Source organism: Mercenaria mercenaria, chromosome 2 (assembly GCF_021730395.1).
Source record: "Mercenaria mercenaria strain notata chromosome 2, MADL_Memer_1, whole genome shotgun sequence".
Classification (NCBI taxonomy): domain Eukaryota; kingdom Metazoa; phylum Mollusca; class Bivalvia; order Venerida; family Veneridae; genus Mercenaria; species Mercenaria mercenaria.
In genome coordinates this window covers 63,122,715-63,144,949 of record NC_069362.1, presented here as the reverse complement: position 1 = coordinate 63,144,949, position 22,235 = coordinate 63,122,715, and the positions used below count along the sequence as shown (strand labels likewise).

The 22,235-nt window shown below is 35.4% G+C and overlaps 1 protein-coding gene across 1 annotated transcript in view; it reads left to right on the top strand.

Annotated features, from left to right (window-relative positions):
- Positions 1–1,914: 1,914 nt before the first annotated feature.
- Positions 1,915–22,235, top strand: part of LOC123564120 (uncharacterized) — a 35,220-nt gene continuing 14,899 nt past the window's right edge. Inside the window, exons 1-8 of the mRNA XM_053526132.1 lie at positions 1,915–2,071; positions 10,954–11,264; positions 12,022–12,180; positions 12,411–12,674; positions 13,274–13,396; positions 18,612–18,765; positions 19,769–19,902; positions 21,103–21,150. Coding sequence (XP_053382107.1) covers positions 10,973–11,264; positions 12,022–12,180; positions 12,411–12,674; positions 13,274–13,396; positions 18,612–18,765; positions 19,769–19,902; positions 21,103–21,150 — 1,174 coding nt within the window. The 5' untranslated portion in view covers positions 1,915–2,071; positions 10,954–10,972. The remainder of the gene's footprint in view (positions 2,072–10,953; positions 11,265–12,021; positions 12,181–12,410; positions 12,675–13,273; positions 13,397–18,611; positions 18,766–19,768; positions 19,903–21,102; positions 21,151–22,235) is intronic.

The following is a 22,235-nucleotide window of genomic DNA, read 5'->3' as shown; positions in this document are numbered from 1 at the left end:
TTTAGGAGAAGAGGTCTGGCATGAAATTACCCTTTTAGGAGAAGAAAATGGGCATTAATTTCCACTCATGGAAATGTAGCGTTTAACAAGTTACAAGTAGTATTTACATAAGCTCTTCAAAGAAGCTATATCTAGAAGTTGATAGCATCGTCAAAAATATCTAGGAGGCTGGAGTTAAGCACAAAAGCATCATAACCAAGAAAATGAACAACATACTGGATTTGCTGTAATTTCATTTGAGAAACGCTACAACAGAAACCACGACTATGGCATTTATACGTCTTCATTTTACAATCCCCACCTCCACAACAACCAACATTGGATTCTGCAGAAGTGCCTTGAGCCTCTACCAACAAAATAAGGTTATATTCACAACACGTTGTCTCTATATGTCATTTCTACCTGTCTTACCGTGTTCTGATGGTAGGCCAGATTAGTTTTGAAAACACTCTAAAGACAGACGACGGAGGCATAATCGGGTACTACTTTTAAATCTTAAGACCATCCGATCAAAAACGCTTCGACATCGAAAAAGAAAACCAGACTGCAGGAAAAGGAAAACATATTTCCTAAGAAAAATCACATTTTCTGCACTTGCGATCTGCTTCACATCCATGTACAATAAAAACAAAGACAAAAAGTCCAACGGGAAGCCATGTAATGTGCAATCAAAGAACGCAGCCGACGTCGACTTGCAACAGATTAGCAGCCATTAAGTTAAACTAAAATCTACAAGAATATCCTTTGAATGTTACAGATTGCAACCAAGCAAACTAATGGTAGACTCAGTTTGATTCAGTTTTTTTTTTCACGAACGGTATTGAAATGTCCAACATCCATCACGCCTTTAGCCACCCACCTTAGCGGATTTGTATTATACAGATGCTTTGTTTTGTTGAATTTATAAGAGTACGACTAAGAGTGAGGCTATCTTAACTGGTTTGACATTGTTATATACATACATAAATATATGCTATGACAACAAAAGGACAAGAAAATTATAGTAACACTGAATCTGCGACTGAAGACTCTCTTTGTAGATGTTAAAAAAACTGGCGATACATGTTTTTTCATGTCATTGACAAGCGCTTATAATGATTAATTGAAAACTATTTTTAAAGATTTTAAAATGCAGACCAAAATATTAATTACAGAAACCATAGGATACGAGTATAATGTTCAGCGATACAAACAACACAACAATCAGTTGACATTGTACACTCGAGCCTGTTTTTATTTTACCTGAATGTATTTTACCGTACACAAAATGAATGGGTAACATGCAATATTTATACAAGGAAATGACTTTCTATATAAGAATAATTATCCTTTCAAAAATGAGTGACCATGATTTTACTAAAAGCAGATTTTTTTTATTAAAACATGATGACCGATACCTAGCACTGCCGTGCCATATGACCATCTTTAATTTTTTGCAGCATTAGGTATAGTGTTTTAACTTCTTTAGATACTAGTAAAATATTCATGTACATAGATTCTGCTTAATATTGACACCTTTCTCTTAATGTTCTTGTGCCTTCAGAAAATAAATACATGTAGCCTATATGTACATGTGTATCGTTGTTCTTATTTGAAAATAGTCTGTAAAATATTATTGGTCATGGAATTTCTGACATTCTCTCTATATAAGATAAAACGAAAGTGATGTCTCATATACATCTACATCTACGGAGATACTCCCAACAATCAATTTCTGATCATAACTGGTCTCTTGTTCACTAGTATTCGATGATAAAAATCGGAGTTCAGTTCACCAATTCAAAATTGCAAATTAATAAGTGTAGCATATGCGGGATTCAGTAAACTACTAGTTTAGTTTACGTACGACATGTAAGTATTTCAAGCACATCATTTGTTTGACAAAAATCAAAGTGTTATTTTAGCGGTTACGGACGATTCCCCGACCCCAACTAGGGTCCCGAAAAAGTCGTATACGAGCTTTTAGCGATTCCCAAGGGAGGTCATCCATATTGATTCGTCGGATTTTTGTGCGGCGAGGAATTGCTGTTTATTTTAACTCTTGTGGGACTATTACACATTTTCTTTCAAGGTAAAACAGCTGTTTTGTATTAATACTGCCGATAATTGTTTTCCTTATGAACCCTCTTGAAAATAGTTTTACTAATCTAGGAAATCCAAACAGTGTGAATCTTCATTTTTCGGATTTCGCTATTTCGGATACTAAATTTCTAGTTTAGTTATCGGACTAAATAAGTAAACGCAGGGACTAAGTACAGTGTGCCTTCTGGGCAGTAATATTAAGGCGGAAATTATTCGGAGCAGCAGATTTTTTCTTCACAGTTGATACACATATTTTTCCATATTAGCACACCATATCAAAATCTGAACATGTATCACTGATAACATAATTTAATGAAAAAGCGACCAAAGTTTCTGTGAAGCAAATGTTTGTACCAGTTCAAAATAAGCGCTGATTCCTGCATCAGTACAAATAAGTAACATGAACTGCAACCAAAGTTTAATTATTGCCACACTTCAGGTCTCTATATATTGAAACAAATAGCTATTGATCAGGTCGGATATCCGGGCACTTCAGCGTATCGCGTTGCATAGCAACAAGCGGAGGTGACAGCAAACGCTAAATTGTAATTGAAAAGCGTTTAATGTTTCACTAGTGCTGGTTGTTTTTCTTTGCTTAAAGTAAAATTTTAGGCAATATAAATAAGTCAGTGAATTTATAATATAGCATGATGTTCCAGACATCACTCTCGAGAAAGAAATATTTCTTTTTTAGGTTTCAGACGTGATATTCATCATTGATCCGTGTAAGCTGCAAGGTCTCATATTTGTGACGGACTGGATGAAAATTATAATTAAAAAAAATTGGAGGTCTTTTAAAAATAAATAAAACAGAAAATCTAGCTCATCTAAATTAGGTTTCTCCATTCGTTACACTTTTCTCGTGCTATTTTGTAGCCTGCTATTAAAATAGTTCTGAAAGCCAGATAGCTTATACTGTGGTGTCAAAAGTGATTCAGTCACGCCAAATTTAATTAAATCAACACCTCTTACCTAAATTCTGATTCGTATGAGATTTAATGAGAGGTGTCATAATTTAAAGCTTAATAGTACATTATACTATACGTAAATACTGGAGAAGGGATTTTTTCTCCCTCGAAGCGTATCAGGATCACAATAAAAGATCTTTAACTGCATGTATTACACAAAGGTGTTTTTTTACATGTTACAATTGTTTTTAATGTAATAGGACATCTAGAGCTACTGTGTTACACGTGGAGATAAAATGATATATATAATAACTGCATGCTAGTTTCTTTTCTACGAAAAGCCAGGACGTATTAATAAATTGATGACTTCCATTTACGAAAATAATGAAAAATACTGAACTCTGTTTTGTATTAAATTGTCAGTTATTTAAAACTGTGAACGATAATTTGCACGCTTTGTCTAGAATAATTTTAGTCATATCTTGTAGTTTTCAATATCCATATTTTTTGTTAATTGTTAGACTGCCACAATTGACTGCTTCCACATACCACAAAATTAAAGCATTCATTCCAGTTATAAGTCATAAATCACTATGGAAACCAATCAGTATGTGGTATATTATTGAAAATCAGTTTTGATCAGTTCCTAATGACTATCATTAATAGATTGATTTCCTGTTTGTTTTATCCCTCTGATGTACCCCTTCGGGGCCTTATGGTAATTTCCTGTCATCCGTTTGATGTATGCCTTCAGGGTCTTATGATATTTGGAAGATGCACATTATTGTTATTTGCGTGTCAACTGACAAAGGGATTAATTGAGCTACAACATAAAAAACCTTAATCAATACACAGGCCGGAGCTTATAGTTCATTTGAAATTTTAAAATCAATTCACCAAACTAATTTTTGGCCGGAAGTACATTTCTTCAAAAAAAAAAAAAAAAAAATAAAGAAAGAAAAAATAAAGAAAAAAAAAATGACTGCAATAAGTTTACATATAGAATAAAGTATAACTTTTAAACTTTATTTAAGTGACTTTCATACTTAATTATAGCATTTTACATAAACTAAATAAAATAAATCGCACAAAGTACATTTCAGAAAATGGCAACAATATAATTATTTCAGAGCATTAAAACATTTAGAAAATCAGCTTATTTTAAAAAGACATAAAAAAAATCAGAAAATTAATTTGCTTATTTATTTGATCTGTTCTTTCTTGAGAAAACAAACAAACAAAAAATCTTTTTCAAGCATTTGAAAGATTCTCTGAAAGATGAAAGAAACAACTGCTACGATTTTAAGCAAAGAAGTTGAATAAAAAATGTTATGTTCTCAGATATTTAGTTTATTTTAATATGTATATATGCAAACTGAGAAAATGTTGAATAAGCTTGAGAACTTGTGTTAATTATAACTGTTCTGTAGCGCCGAAGAGCTGACAATACATAATCTGTCACTTTTTCCAGACCGTTTTAAAATGCCACAAAATCAATTATCACAAAACCCTACATTTTTTTGAAAAATATATAGATTGTACCATAGCGTAAGGACTGCAGATAATAAAAAAGATGACTCTTGATTTGTTTTATTTGAAAATAAAGACATTACAACCCACATCGCTAGTTCATTCGTTACGAATTGCGAGGTCCTGCTTTCACCTCCAAGGTAATTTGCATAATCGACTGCTCCGGATGTGACGTCATGCCGACCTGATCAATATAAAAATAAATAGATCGGCAACTTGAAAGGCATATAGAGCAAATCTCGCCAACATCACGTGGCAACTGAATGAGATCTCATTTTACCCATACATGCCATATTATAATTTTCAGACGGTCAATAAGGGAGTTTTGCCTCAGCAGGGCTTTTTTTAAGGGAGATTTGGGTAAAAATAAGGGAGACTTTTATTTGCTCACTTTTTACGCGCTAAATAGCTGTTTCCATGAAAAAAATCATCAAGTTTTTTTACATTGAATTGATGAGTGGAGCCAACAGTTGTGTACAGAATGCATGATTATAACTTAATCCAAGTAAATTCAGAATTCCATGAAAGATTGAACCAGGAACTTTGTTTTTGCTTTATGTGTTGATGCTTCTGCATCTGGGGAGAGTGATCTTTTTGACATGTTTAAGCATACAATACTCAAAAGATTGCGGAGATATCATGTCAAAACAGTCTTTTAAGGGCAGTCATTTCTTTACATGTATTTAACCTGGGAATTGTTTTCCCGTTAATTATTGCAACGTGACAATATCACAAAGGAATGGCAGTCAATTATTCGGGCAATATGAATTGCAATTTATTTCATAAAATTCACTTATCCGAATTCATGTTTGTCCGAAATTCTGTGTAGTGTGACATTAACTCGCCAATTTTGTGAAATTGTTGTCGATTTTCTGCATGTTGTGCAAGTATTTAAATTGAGAAACATAAACTCAGTGTTAGCACTAACCTGTCTCATCCTCTGATGGCTCGATAAATACGGGAAACGAGTGTTTCCCGATAAATATTAAGGTCAGCGAAAACGAAAGTACACTTTGGCAGGTGGCGATAAAATGACGTAATTTTAAGACTGGTTTACATATTGTTTTGAAAAATTACGGATCAGTGGCTTTGATGTTATTGAATCAGTCTAAAATCTCGCATGCACATGTTTACAATTGTCTACGGGTAAGATTAAATGGTTAATTGTTTGCAGATGGTGACAGTAGGTGGTAAGATAATTAATGCCTCAGGCGTGTATCTCTCGATAAACAAGCTAGGGATTATAGACAACTATGAAAATTATGTTTGAAGTGTATTTCCGGGCTACTCGATATTGAATTTCAAGTATTTTCTTAAGGTCTACATTGGGTCCGAGATACGATTTTTCGACAGAGGACTTTTTTTCTGAATTTATTTTTTTACAGGAGGTTTTCATGTCCCGGCGGGAGACCGGGAGATATACTGAAAATACGGGAGAAAAATCCTCCTGGCGGGAGATATGGCATGTATGTTTACCAGTGTATGAAACAGACACCAGAAGGCTAAAATTTTGTGTTGTGAAAAACTTTCTTACAGATTGTTTATAATGATAATGGTGTTTTATTTATGTTATTAGAATTTTCTACACTGGGAAGGAATGAATTTATGATTGGAAGTCTGAGAAATCAAGTCGTTGTTTGGAAATTGGACCCGAGTCGGTTTATTACGCACTGACTGTATTTCCAGTGCAATACTTTAAATTAAGCGTCTGTTGATTTGATCACAACTGATCAAGTCGGCAAACGCTTTGATAAGATAATTCGCTAACATGAGCTTATGCGAGATTATCTCTTGTTGCCATTCGGCCAAATTTAAAAATATGTTTGTTTGCTGTCTCCCTACCTACCCGCTCTAAATGCTGCGCCTCAGAATTTTTTATTGGTCAAAAATGCAGGTAATTTTTTTTCTTTTAAGTTGCGATATGACGTGCTGCATATATTTCAAGTAAGCTAAATAATAAGTAAGACAGTTTAAATTGTATTATTTAATTTCATCCTTTTATACAACAGATACAGGTTTGTCTTATTTTTACAGAAGAAAATATTCTGTGAGAAATGATCATAATTGATCATAATATTCTATCTTGTGGTGAAAGTATAATCACCACCCCCCCCCCCCCCCCCCCCCCCCCCCACCCCCCCAAAAAAAAGATTTACTTGCCTACCTACCCAACTTTAAAAAGTACATCAAAAAAGTGACATCATCTAGTGGTCTTCAATTAAGATTGTTCAAATTATACCCATAGGGTCTTCAATAAGATAATGCGCTAACATGAGCTTATGCGAGATTATCTCTTGTTGCCATTCGGCCAAATTTAAAAATATGTTTGTTTGCTGTCTCCCTACCTACCCGCTCTAAATGCTGCGCCTCAGAATTTTTTATTGGTCAAAAATGCAGGTAATTTTTTTTCTTTTAAGTTGCGATATGATGTGCTGCATATATTTCAAGTAAGCTAAATAATAAGTAAGACAGTTTAAATTGTATTATTTAATTTCATCCTTTTATACAACAGATACAGGTTTGTCTTATTTTTACAGAAGAAAATATTCTGTGAGAAACGATCATAATATTCTATCTTGTGGTGAAAGTATAATCACCCCCCCCCCCCCCCCCCCCCCCCCCCCAAAAAAAAAAAGATTTACTTGCCTACCTACCCAACTTTAAAAAGTAGGGTCGGGAGACAGCAAACAATGACTTTTTAGCCCACCATCATCAGATGGTGGGCTATTAAAATCACTCTGCGTCCGTGGTCCGTCCGTCCGTCATTCCCTCCGTCCGTCCGTCCGTTAACAATTTCTCGTTATCGCATCTCCTCAGAAACTACTAGGGGGATTTTGACCAAACTTTGTCAGAATGATGTATTGGTACCCTAGTTGTGTCCCCCTGAAAATCAGACTGGTTCAACAATTTATGAGTGAGTTATGGCCCTTTGTTTATTTCTGTATTTTACATAGATTTATATAGGGAAAAACTTTGAAAACCTTCTTGTCCAAAACCACAGAGCCTAGGGCTTTGATATTTGGTTTGAAGCATCATCTAGTGGTTCTCTACCAAGATGATTCAAATTATTTCTCTGGGGATCAAATATGGCCCCGCCCTGGGGGTCACATGGTTTATATAGACTTATATAGGGAAAAACTTTGAATAACCTCTTGTCCAAAATCACAGGGCCTAGGGCTTTGATATTTTGTATGTGACATCATCTAGTGGTCTTCAATTAAGATTGTTCAAATTATACCCATAGGGTCTTCAATAAGATAATGCGCTAACATGAGCTTATGCGAGATTATCTCTTGTTGCCATTCGGCCAAATTTAAAACTATGTTTGTTTGCATATATTTCAAGTAAGCTAAATAATAAGTAAGACAGTTTAAATTGTATTATTTAATTTCATCCTTTTATACAACAGATACAGGTTTGTCTTATTTTTACAGAAGAAAATATTCTGTGAGAAACGATCATAATATTCTATCTTGTGGTGAAAGTATAATCACCACCCCCCGCCCCCCCCCCCCCACCCCAAAAAAAAAAAGATTTACTTGCCTACCTACCCAACTTTAAAAAGTAGGGTCGGGAGACAGCAAACAATGACTTTTTAGCCCACCATCATCAGATGGTGGGCTATTAAAATCACTCTGCGTCCGTGGTCCGTCCGTCCGTCATTCCCTCCGTCCGTCCGTCCGTTAACAATTTCTCGTTATCGCATCTCCTCAGAAACTACTAGGGGGATTTTGACCAAACTTTGTCAGAATGATGTATTGGTACCCTAGTTGTGTCCCCCTGAAAATCAGACTGGTTCAACAATTTATGAGTGAGTTATGGCCCTTTGTTTATTTCTGTATTTTACATAGATTTATATAGGGAAAAACTTTGAAAACCTTCTTGTCCAAAACCACAGAGCCTAGGGCTTTGATATTTGGTTTGAAGCATCATCTAGTGGTTCTCTACCAAGATGATTCAAATTATTTCTCTGGGGATCAAATATGGCCCCGCCCTGGGGGTCAATAGACTTATATAGGGAAAAACTTTGAATAACCTCTTGTCCAAAATCACAGGGCCTAGGGCTTTGATATTTTGTATGTGACATCATCTAGTGGTCTTCAATTAAGATTGTTCAAATTATACCCATAGGGTCAAATATGGCCCCGCCCTGGGGGTCATATGGTTTGCATAGACTTATATAAGGAAAAACTTTGAAAATCTTCCTGTCCAAACCACAAAGCCTAAGGCTTTGATACTTGTAACGTAGCATCATCTAGTGGATCTCTACCAAATTTGTTCAAATTATCCCCCTAGGGTCAAAAATGGTCCCGCCCCCGTGGTCACATGGTTCATATAGACTTATATAGGGAAAAGCTTTTAAAATGTTCTTGTCAATAACTACAACATTCAAATTTGGACCACATGTATATTTTTGAGTGGCAAGATGAACCTTGACATGAGTTGACCTTGATTTTGACCTAGTGACCTACTTTCACATTTCTGTAGCTACAGCCTTCAAATTTGGACCACATGCATAGTTTTGTGCACTGGAAAAAACTTTGACCTTGATTTTGACCTAGTGACCTACTTTCACATTTTTGAAGGTACAGGCGTCAAATTTGGACCATATGCATAGTTCTGTGTTTCAAAATGAAATTTGACATTGATTTTGACCTAGTGACCTACTTTCACATTTCTCAAGCGACAGCCTTCAAATTTGGACCGCCTGCATAGTTTTTTGTATGGAAAACAACTTTGACCTTCACATCGACCTAGTGACCTACTTTCACATTTTTGAAGGTACAGGCTTCAAATTTGGACCACATGCATAGTTTTGTATTCGGAAATAAAATTTGACCTTGATTTTGACCTAGTGACCTACTTTTACATTTCTCAAGCTACAGCCTTCAAATTTGGACCTTTTGCATAGTTTTGTGTACCGAAATGAACTTTGACCTTTATATTGACCTAGTGACCTACCTTCACATTTTTAAGGTACAGGCTTCAAGTTTGGACCATCGGCGATATATGACCTTTTTATGTCGATTCGCCGTAAAACCCAACTCATTCATTCAAATTTGGACCACATGCTTAGTTTTGTGTACCGAAATGAACTTTGACCTTTACATTGACCTAGTGACCTACTTTCACATTTTTGAAGGTACAGGCTTCAAATTTGGACCACATGCATAGTTTTGTATTCCGAAATAAAATTTGACCTTGATTTTGACCTAGTGACCTACTTTTACATTTCTCAAGCTACAGCCTTCAAATTTGGACCACTTGCATAGTTTTGTGTACCGAAATGAACTTTGACCTTAAGATTGACCTAGTGACCTACTTTCACATTTCTGTAGGTACAGGCTTCAAATTTAGACCACTTGCATAGGATTGTGTACCGAAACAAACTTTGACCTTGACATTGACCTAGTGACCAACTTTCACATTTCTCAAGCTACAGCTTTCGAATTTGGACCACATGCACAGTGTTGTGTACAGAAATGAAATTTGACCTTGAGCTAGTCAAGAAGTCTTGAAATTTGGAACACTCAAAAATGGCACATTGGTGGGCGTCAAGATCACTCTGTGATCTCTTGTTTAAATGTGGCCTTCTGTGTATTTTAAACTTCTTTGATTTAAACTAGTCTATACTGTTTATTCAGACAACTGTACAATGAGTATTTTTGGTCTACATTCTGTCCTGTATGCATAGAATTCACAAAGGATGCAAACTATTAAAAGATGAGGGTCCCCAGGTGCGCATTGTACCAGAATCAAAAAGGCAAAAATTACAAAATGATAAATATTTTGCATACTGGTTGTGTTAATCAGTAATACAAGTTATCTCATTCATCAAAACAAGAAAACAAAAGGAACTGATGTTAAAATCTTTTAAGGGTATATGTACCAGTTGGGGCCTTGATTAGAATAACCCTCACTGAAGCAGAAATTTGCATTAGCAAATTTATTCTTACTATAAAATACAGTTGAAACTCGGTTTCTTGAATTCCAAGGGATTGCTTGTGTTACTGCAAGATAACCCAAATTCGACTTAAAATCATATTTTGTGCAAATAGTTTTTGGATGGGACTTGAAAATGTCTTAGAGATTGCCAAAATTTTTAGATAAATGAGTTTGAGATACAGAGTTTCAACTGTATTTAGAAATGTCAGTAATCATATTAAACACCATTTGTCCGTACTTAACAACATGAAAAATTATGTATTCACTCAGCAATTATTAGAACATTAGAAACAAAGAAAGTATATTCAGTCAGGGAAAATAAATGTATTTGTAACAGTGAACACACATATATAATCCATATCAATTACTCAATGTTATCTATGTATTTTCATTTTGATTGAAGACATTCAAGCATCAGAACACTATCACTGGACTGAAACCAGTTGATACTAAATTCAGTTAAACTCAGTTTGAAATTTTATTACAGTTTATGTAACTTATTCATCATGCCTGGAACAGCGAGGCGAGGTCGAAGATCAGCAACTGCAAAAAAAGCAAGTACTGAGAATGTACCATCAGACAGTGAGCCAGCAGATACTGAGGAATCAGTTCTAACTGACACTACAGATACAGCTGCAGCGGCTGATAGTGAAAAAACGAAAGAAACAGAGAACGAGGAAGGCAGTGAACCACAGGGAGATGAAGAAAAGAGAGATAATGGAGCACCTGCAAATGAAGATAAAGGAGAAGAAGGGATTACAGTTGATTTAGAGATTAAAGATGAAATAGCTGTACATGGTAATGTATAGACAAAACATTCTAGCTATTTAATTTATACTAATTCATTTTAGCTGGATTGTGATGAAAGCTTCAAGCTTATTTGAATCACTCTCGAGTCCGCTTCCTGGAAAGACCAGTACTGGTGTGATATGAGAAGGCGTTGTTGTGACCACAGTGAGCTCGAACCCACTACCCCTGGATTGTGTGGCCCACACCTGAACCACTAGACCACCGCTCCCACTCTAGCTAGAGCAGTATTCACCAGGGTACTGGATACACGTTCATTCTCAGCCGAGTTTGATTATGAAACTTTGTCATTTATATCTAAATTGCATGTTTAGAATTAAATGTAAGTTAATAACTATTTTCACATGACTTTTTAGAATTGATTGTCAATCAAAATTGGAATGTTATCTCCAAGTTCTTGTAAAATTTGCTTTTAACAGTTCCATCTCGGAACTCGACAGAGACCAAAAAATGTTTTGTGAACATGGGGCCTGTTGTTATCAGTGTTGACTGTGCACACTAGGATGTGTCTTATTCTCCAGTGTACTAGTGTTTTCCAGTGTTGGTTGTTTGCAATGAGTACTTGGTGTCTGGCAGAAAGTTCAGTAAATGGCCCTGTACCTAATTTCAGTCTAACTTTATTTTAAGGAATACTTTTATATAGAATATAAGATATTGTGTTGAAGATGTAGATCACATACATACAGTTAGGTATGTAAGAATAGCATATAATAACTGATCTAATTTATTTTTCCTCTAAAAAATACAGAAGACAAAGCAAAAGAAACAGTTGAAGTGATGATAGAGGGTGTAGCTGAGAAAGAAGAAACAGAGACAGCTGGACAAGAGGAAGTAACAGATGTTACCGTATCTGAAGTTGACACTAAAATGAACACAGAAGATGAGAAAAAGCTAACTTCAGACAAAGGTAAAATCTTAGATTTGTTACACTGTAATGAAGTGGGATATTGAACTGTGTTTTTCGTCTTTCATATCATCCATCTGTTTACAGTTGAACCAGTATAAAGTAGCCTCTTGTTAAAATATGGTAAGGTTTTCCAGCAGTTAAAAAGGTATTAAAACCAAGAACAATTTTGTCAATTGTTAGATGTTTTGTATGGTATATACTGTATTGCTGGACCTGTTATGTGTTTGTAGATACCAGTGAATTAGCCACCACAAAGAAAGAATCAAATGATACTAATGTTGAAAAAGAAGTTCTGGTCACTGACAATGTTGCTGCAGCAAAGACAGACATAGAGGAAAAGACACCACTAGACACTGACAAAGTTACCGCAGCAGAGGAAAGCATGGAAGAAGAAACAAAGATAAATACAGAAGACACAACTGCATCATCAGCAGAAACAGATCAAGCAAAAGAAACAGCTGACACACCTCCTGATCCTGTCACACCAACCAAAGGTAATTTCATTTGATCTTTATGAAGAAGCCATCCAGCTGGCAAACGAAAGTTGGTGGTTCTACCCAGGTGCCCACTCATGCCTGAAACAATGCTCAGAGAGGCACTCGCGGTCTTCTTCCACCATCAAAAGCTTGGAAAAGTCAACATATGACATACTTTGTGTCGGTGTGACATTGAACGTGACAAAAAACAAAATAATTGATTACAATTAATGACATAAAACCAGAAATGTTTGTGACTCAAATGTCCATATTTGTGAAAATACACTGGCTGAAGTGCATCTGTTTATAAGAATAGTCATCTATGTTTCTCAAGATGGCCATCACTCATAAATATTTTACTCTGCAAACCTATTTCAATTTAAAATGTTGAAACCTTTTGGCCTTGCAAAAACAGGTGATTTTACAGTTTTCCATAAAGCTTTAGGCTTGACTATGAAAATTAAAACAATTTCTACCTTAAAATAGGTTTTCTTGTCGTCAGTAGGTTATAGTGATCGAATAAATACTTGCTGTTCAGGGTTAAATATCTTTTAAGACTTTGATGGTATTTTAATTGAATGAAAAGAGATGGGACACATGTTTTTGTTTTACTGCAGACCAGTCTGTTGCTGACACGAAGCCATCTCCGACACCAAGCTCATCTCCAGAGGTGACAAAGACAAATACACCAGATCAGGAACAAGTTTTTAACCGACCTTTCCCAGCATCAATAGCAAAATGTAAGTGTTGCATTTTAACCTTTACCCTGCTAAATTTTCTAAAATGGACTGGTCCATCATTCAATTTGGGCAGTACCATTTATTGTTTGAAGGGGTTTTCAGTGAAAATTTACAGACTGAATAGCTAACAGCGCAGACCATGATCGCAAAGGCAGGATCACTTGCTGCCAGCAGGCTAAAGGTTAAAGATACTCTTAAGTAGTGAACTAGTATTTTTAGCTCACCTGTCACAAAGTGACAAGGTGAGCTTTTGTGATCGTGCGGTGTCCGTCGTCCATCGTCCGTCCATGCGTGCGTCCGTGCGTCCGTCCGTAAACTTTTGCTTGTGACCACTCTAGAGGTCACATTTTTCATGGGATCTTTATGAAAGTTGGTCTGAATGTTCATCTTGATGATATCTAGGTCAAGTTCGAAACTGGATCACGTGCCTTCAAAAACTAGGTCAGTAGGTCTAAAAATAGAAAAACCTTGTGACCTCTCTAGAGGCCATATATTTCTCAAGATCTTCATGAAAATTGGTCAGAGTGTTCACCTTGATGATATCTAGGTCAAGTTCGAAACTGGGTCACGTGCCTTCAAAAACTAGGTCAGTAGGTCTAAAAATAGAAAAACCTTGTGACCTCTCTATAGGGCTGTCATCGATAGAAACGATATCGATGTATCAACGATATTTTTTTGTCGATCGATTATCGATTCCCATTTTCAAAAATCGATATTTTACAGAGAGAAAAAACTACCCAAATAAACACTCAGACCCTAAAAAACAACTAAAGTTCACAAAATTGTAAATTTGAATAAATGCAAAAAAAGGAGTGAAGGCAAAATAAAAATGAAAGATGTTATTGATTTTTATGTATTTCTTTTATTTTATAACTACAAATACAACACAATCAAACAGAAATATGGAAAGTAGGCAATAAAACTAGAAATAGCATTTACAGGAAGGTATATAGTATGCATATGAACAAATAGGTCGTTAATCTAACTTAATAATCAATATATCGATGTATCGTCGATATTTGTCTTCTGATATATCGGTATCGCCGATACGCCTAAGACCCAATCAATGAGAGCCCTACCTCTCTAGAGGCCATATATTTCACAAGATCTTCATGGAAATTCATCAGAATGTTCACCTTGATGATATCTAGGTCAAGTTCGAAACTGGGTCACATGCCTTCAAAAACTAGGTCAGTAGGTCTAAAAATAGAAAAACTTTGTGACCTCTCTAGAGGCCATATATTTCACAAGATCTTCATGAAAATTGGTCAGAACGTTCACCTTGATGATATCTAGGTCAAGTTCGAAACTGGGTTACATGCCATCAAAAACTAGGTCAGTAGGGCAAATAATAGAAAAACCTTGTGACCTCTCTAAAGGCCATATTTTTCATGGGATCTGTATGAAATTTGGTCTGAATGTTCATCTTGATGATATCTAGGTTAGGTTCGAAACTGGGTTACGTGCCATCAAAAACTAGGTCAGTAGGGCAAATAATAGAAAAACCTTGTGACCTCTCTAAAGGCCATATTTTTCATGGGATCTGTATGAAATTTGGTCTGAATGTTCATCTTGATGATATCTAGGTTAGGTTCGAAACTGGGTTACATGCGGTCAAAAACTAGGTCAGTAGGTCTAAAAATAGAAAAAAATTGTGACCTCTCTAGAGGCCATATATTTCCTGAGATCTTCATGAAAATTGGTCAGAATGTTCACCTTGATGATATCTAGGTCAAGTTCGAAACTGGGTCACGTGCCATCAAAAATTAGGTCAGTAGGTCAAATAATAGAAAAACCTTGTGACCTCTCTAGAGGCCATATTTTTCATGGGATCTGTATGAAAGTTGGTCTGAATGTTCATCTTGATGATATCTAGGTCAAGTTCGAAACTGGGTCACATGCGGTCAAAAACTAGGTCAGTAGGTCAAATAATAGAAAAACATTGTGAACTCTCTAAAGGCCATATTTTTCATGGGATCTGTATGAAAATTGGTCTGAATGTTCATCTTGATGATATCTAGGTCAAGTTTGAAACAGGGTCATGTGCGGTCAAAAACTAGGTCAGTAGGTCTAAAAACAGAAAAACCTTGTGACCTCTCTAGAGGCCATACTTATGAATGGATCTCCATAAGAATTGGTCAGAATGTTCACCTTGATTATATCTAGGTCAGGTTTGAAACTGGGTCACGTGCCTTAAAAAACTAGGTCAGTAGGTCAAATAATAAAAAAACCTTGTGACCTCCCTAGAGGCCATACTTTTCATGGGATCTGTATGAAAGTTGGTCTGAATGTTCATCATGATGATATCTAGGTCAAGTTTGAAACTGGGTCAACTGCGATAAAAAACTAGGTCAGTAGGTCTAAAATTATTAAAATCTTTTAACCTCTCTAGAGGCCATATTTTTCAATGGATCTTCATGAAAATTGATCTGAATGTTCACCTTGATGATATCTAGGTCAATTTCGAAACTGGGTCACGTGCAATCAAAAACTAGGCCAGTAGGTATAAAAATAGAAAAACCTTGTGACCTCTCTAGAGGCCATATTTTTCATGAGATCTTCATGAAAATTAGTGAGAATGTTCACCTTGATGATATATAGGTCAAGTTCAAAACAGGGTCACGTACCTTCGAAAACTAGGTCAATAGGTCAAATAATAGAAAAACCTTGTGACCTCTCTAGAAACCATATTTTTCAATGGATCTTCATGAAAATTGGTCAGAATTTTTATCTTGATAATATCTAGGTCAAGTTTAGAACTGGGTCACATGAGCTTAAAAACTAGGTCACTATGTCAAATAATAGAAAAAACGACGTCATACTCAAAACTGGGTCATGTGGGAAGAGGTGAGCGATTCAGGACCATCATGGTCCTCTTGTTTTGATATTCTTTTGTTTTTATTAGCTCACCTGTCACAAAGTGACAAGGTGAGCTTTTGTCATCGCATGGCGTCCGTCGTCCATGCGTGCGTAAACTTTTGCTTGTGACCACTCTAGAGGTCACATTTTTCATGGGATCTTTACGAAAGTTGGTCAGAATGTTCATCTTGATGATATCTAGTTCAAGTTCGAAATTGGGTCACATGCGGTCCAAAACTAGGTCAGTAGGTCGAAAAATAGAAAAACCTTGTGACCTCTCTAGAGGCCATATTTTTCAATGGATCTTCATAAAAATTAGAATGTTCACCTTGATGATATCTAGGTCAAGTTTGAAACTGGGTTACGTGCCGACAAAAACTAGGGCAGTAGGTCAAATAAAAGAAAAACCTTGTGACCTCTCTAGAGGCCATATTTTTCATGGGATCTGTATGAAAGTTGGTCTGAATGTTCATCTTGATAATATCTAGGTCAGGTTTGAAACTGGGTCAACTGCGGTCAAAAACTAGGTCAGTAGGTCTAAAAATAGAAAAACCTTGTGACCTCTCTAGAGGCTACACTTTTGAATGGATCTTCATGAAAATTGGTCAGAATGTTCACCTTGATGATATCTAGGTCAGATTAAAAACTGGGTCATGTGCCGACAAAAACTAGGTCAGTAGGCCAAATAATAAAAAAACCTTGTGACCTCTCTAGAGGTCATATTTTTCATGGGATCTGTATTAAAGTTGATCTGAATGTTCATCTTGATGATATCTAGGTTAAGTTTGAAACTGGATCAACTGCGGTCAAAAACTAGATCAGTAGGTCTAAAAATAGAAAAAGCTTTTGACCTCTCTAGAGTCCATATTTTTCAATGGATCTTCATGAAAATTGGTCTGAATGTTCACCTTGATGATATCTAGGTCTAATTTGAAACTGGGTCATGTGCTGACAAAAACTAGGTCAGTAGGTCAAATAATAAAAAAACCTTGTGACCTCTCTAAAGGCCATATTTTTCATGGGATCTGTATGAAAGTTGGTCTGAATGTTCATCTTGATGACATCTAGGTCAAGTTCAAAACTGGGTCAACTGCGGTCAAAAACTAGGTCAGTAGGTCTAAAAACAGAAAAACCTTTTTACCTCTCTAGAGGCCATATTTTTCAATGGATCTTCATGAAAATTGGTCTGAATGTTCATCTTGATGATATCTAAAAAAATTCGAAACTGGATCAACTGCGGTCAAAAACTAGGTCAGTAGGTCTAAAAATAGAAAAACCTTGTGACCTCTCTAGAGGCCATACTTTTGAATGGATTTTCATGAAAATTGGTCAGAATGTTCACCTTGATGATATCTAGGTCAGAATAAAATCTGGGTCATGTGCCGACAAAAACTAGGTCAGTAGGCCAAATAAAAAAAAAAACTTGTGACCTCTCTAGAGGCCATATTTTTCATGGGATCTGTATGAAAGTTGGTCTGAATGTTCACCTTGATAATATCTAGGTCAAGTTCAAAACTGGGTCACCTGCGGTCAAAAACTAGGTCAGTAGGTCTAAAAATAGAAAAACCATTTGAACCTCTCTAGAGGCCATATTTTTCAATGGATCTTCATGAAAATTGGTCTGAATGTTCACCTTGATAACTAAAAAAATTCGAAACTGGGTCACGTACGGTCAAAAACAAGGTCAGTAGGTATAAAAATAGAAAAACCTTGCGACCTCTCTAGAGGCCATATTTTTCATGAGATCTTCATGAAAATTGGTGAGAATGTTCACCTTGATGATATCTAGGTCAGGTTCAAAACTAGGTCACGTGCCTTCAAAAACTAGGTCATTAGGTCAAATAATAGATAAACCTTGCGACCTTTCTAGAGGCCATATTTTTCAATGGATCTTCATGAAAATTGGTCAGAATTTTTATCTTGATGATATCTAGGTCAAGTTCAAAACTGGGTCACATGAGCTCAAAAACTAGGTCACTATGTCAAATAATAGAAAAAAAGACGTCATACTCAGTTCAAAACTGGGTCATGTGGGGAAAGGTGTGCGATTCAGGACCATCGTGGTCCTCTTGTTGTATATAAATTCAATACATGTTCCTCTGTCTGGTGCCAAAATGGTCACCCATGGATTTATTTACAGGTGGTTATTTGAGATCTATTCCTATCTCTACATTTGAAATAAATATTGAACAAAACCCCCCCACAAAATTCAAGAAAAGTTGTTGATTGAAATCACATTTTCAGTGTAGATATTGGTAGTTGAGAAACAATTGCAAAACTATATTAAATCATAGGCCTTAGCAGATAACTTAGTGCTGGTTTGTTCTCTTTTCATGACCATTACATTTTCTTTCAGTACGTAATTTAACCGTGAACATTGGCCCAATACGACAGATGGACTTGAAATCCGACAAGCTGCATGAAATACTGAAACTGAGTGACAATTTTGAGATAAAGTTTGAACTGAAAGATAAAGAGTCAGGCGGAAAAGTTGTGCAGGAAAAATGTGGGTTAGTATTAAACTTTTAAGTAATAGACTATTTTATTATACAATTTTCTGTCTCAAAAATGCATTTCAATAACAAATACTAAACCCTGTATTCCACTCCCATCGGATAAAGAAAAATATTCAATAGGAAATATCGCAATGATGGCATCCCAGTGTTTCATGCGTCAGTAAGTTTGCCATTCCAACTGAATTTTTCGGGGCGAGGTCAGGTAATATCCACTAGAGCTGAATACAACATTGCAGATTAAAGTACTGTTATAATAAGTCTGTTATATCAGTTGACATTAATTTATTAGAAATGGAGAAGAAAAATGTTGTAAGCAGTTCAGATGGGATAACTTAACACATTGTCAAATGTTTTACGCTGACAATTTGTAAACTTACAAGTTTGTAATAACAGGTTAGGTAGAAGTTAAAATAATACGGATTTGTTGAGTTCAAACTTTACTATCATGTTTGATAGATACATTTAATGAAATCATAAATATTCATATGGGACTAGTTTAAGTGGATTTTGCAGTTATGTCAATCCACAAAATTTAATCACAATGTTTAAACAAAATCCTCATACTTCTATGTTCAACATTTGATATCCATAGATATATTTCCCAGAGTAATTGTCATTTAGTCAAAACCATGAAATTCCATGCCCATGAAATCAGATGATTTTACAATACAGTCAGGCTTTAGAGACCATGACTATTAAGAGACCATTTGCATCAAAAGACCACTTTTTCAGTTCCTTTTAATGTGTTGTTAAAGAACAAGTTATGTAGTATTAAGAGACCATTCCTGTTAAGAGACCACTTATTGTCCTTCTGTTAGGTGGTCTCTTTATACAAGTTGTACTGTATGTTGTTAAACATTTATAATTCCAGTATTCATTATAACAGTTGCTTTTCTATAACCAAACTATAAATCGAAAACATCAGAGAATGAACAAGTTCTTCTCATGAATGCTTGCACAGTTTGAGAAGTTTGTAAATAGAAATGCGATATTACAGGTTTGTGCGATTGCCATTGGGGATAACAACACCAACATTCCTGATCCGTGTCGCATACAGGCTTGGAAATCTTCACATTGATGGTCGAGACATGTCTGTCAAATTTCCAGAAGCTTTCAACAATGCTGTTGAAGGTAACTGTATGAATCAGCATTAACCCTTACCCTGCTAAATTTCTATAATGAACTTGTCCATCTTTCAATTTGGACAGTACCATTTATTATTCAAAAGGGTGTTTACTAAAAATTTACTGACTGAATAGGGAACAGTGCAGATCATGATCAGACTGCATGGATGTGAAGGCTGATCATGATCTACACTGGTCACAAAGGCAGAACCAATCATATCCAGCATGATAAGGGTTAAAGATATGAATGTAACACATGTGTAAACTCTTATAAGGAAGAAATTAATGTTTGAAAATAGTACTAAATTGAAAATCATTGACTATCAAGACATAATTCTAACTAAGTGTATGGTATTGGGAACATTTCAAATACATACATATCAGTAAGTTTTGAATTTATTAAATATTCAAGTTGATAGGGATACTTCCTATTGTATAAATTAGCTGATTTTGGACACACTGTCCACTATTACACAGTAAATTTTCAGTGAACACCCCTTCGAATATTAAATGATACTGCCCAAACTTAATGTTAGACCAGCCCATTTTAGAAATTTAGCAGGGTAAAGATTAATGTCAATTGTATTGTTTTACATCTAAAGAGAAATCAGGGAAAAACCTTGTTGCATAAAAGGTGGACCAGACACTAAGCATTCCTGCCTAACAACTAAATGAGTGTGGTTTTAAATAAGGTTGCAGGTTTTATCCCTGACAGGATGACTTTTTTTTCTGTGATTAGTCTTTTAAATGAAAGACATTTTGTCTGTCCAGTGTTGTACTGGTATGTGGCTGAGTAGTTAAGGTGGCTGACTAAGATTCACTTGACCTTCAACACTTTGGGTTCGAAACCCTAATTGGGTGTAGAATTCTTTGATATGAGGAAGCCATCCAGCTGGCTTATGGAAGGTGGATGGTTCTACCCAGTTGCCTGTCCAAACAGTACATGGGAGTTTGGGGTCATCTTGGGATCTTTTTCAGTCATTACAAGCTAGAAAGTTGCAATATGACCTATAACTGTGTCAGTGTTAAGTTAAACCAAAAAAAAAAAAAAAAGAAAAAAGAAACCAGTGAACAGTGTAAAGATACTGCCTACCAAAATTTTACTGTTAAAAAGTTGATTGAGAGACAATGGTATTTCTGTTTCATCTTTTGTTAATAGATAATTCACCTGAATCCAGAAAGATCAGTCTTCTTGTTTTACTTACAGAATGCAAGCAGTATATTGATGAGAACAGAAAGTTAAAGGCTGATATGTGTAAGTATTTATTATTTTATGCAGAACTCGTAGTAAGGTAAATAGATACGCAGGGAGAACGTTTGGATGCCAAATACTTGTTTTCAGGGTATATTGGGATGTTCCAGGACCTATGTATAAATGTATTTTGAAAATTGAAGAAAAATATTGATAGGGACGGAGTTTGGAAGCCACTGAGGTATCTAGTCTACCAAAGCCAGTTTGATACAGGCCTACTACAGCCAAAGGAAAATGTAGTAATATTGAGAAACTGTAGTAGATTTGACTGCAAAAAAAAAGAAACAAGCTCTGTATGGATTTTATATGGACTCAGTCCGTTGATGGACCTTAGGAATGGATTGAAAGAAAATACATGATCTATGAGATGAAATACATATGGAAAGATAATATTATTCAGGATATTGAAGGTCATATAAACTTTTAAGCAAGATTTCAAGGTTAAAGGAGATGATATATGTGGAAAAACTATATAGAAAAATCTGATGTAAACAGCTTGAAAATGTATAAAAGAAGCGTTATGAATTTTAACAGGTGAAATAAACTGTCAAGTTTAATGTTTGTTGAAGAAGCTTCAAGAATTTACACAGCTACAAGCTTATCTAAATGAGATAGTCAGCAGGGGAGACAACTACATTTGTATGTAGATGATATGAAATAGCGCTAACAAAATGACAAGTGCCATAAATTGAACAGAAACTGCGGAAATGAAATATGCGAGTCATCATTTGTGTATATGAGTACTTAAAAGCAAAGTTCAACTGAACAGTTGATGATAAATTGATATGAAGACGCTCAGTGTATGAAAGAGACATTGTTAATATGCATGCATCTGTATACATATATTATTATCATGCACCTTTCTAGGATGCTGATAGTTAATCAGTCATGATATAAAAAGTGGAATTGAACATTTTTGTTGATATGGTATATAACATCAGCAACAACAACAACAACAACAAAAAAAACAGTAAACTGGAAAAAAAGATAAGTGAGAAAATACAAACAATGAATTACAATCAAATCTGACCGAGGCTTTCTCAGATGAAATGAAAGCATTGAAGTAGGAGAAAGATGCAAAGATAAGC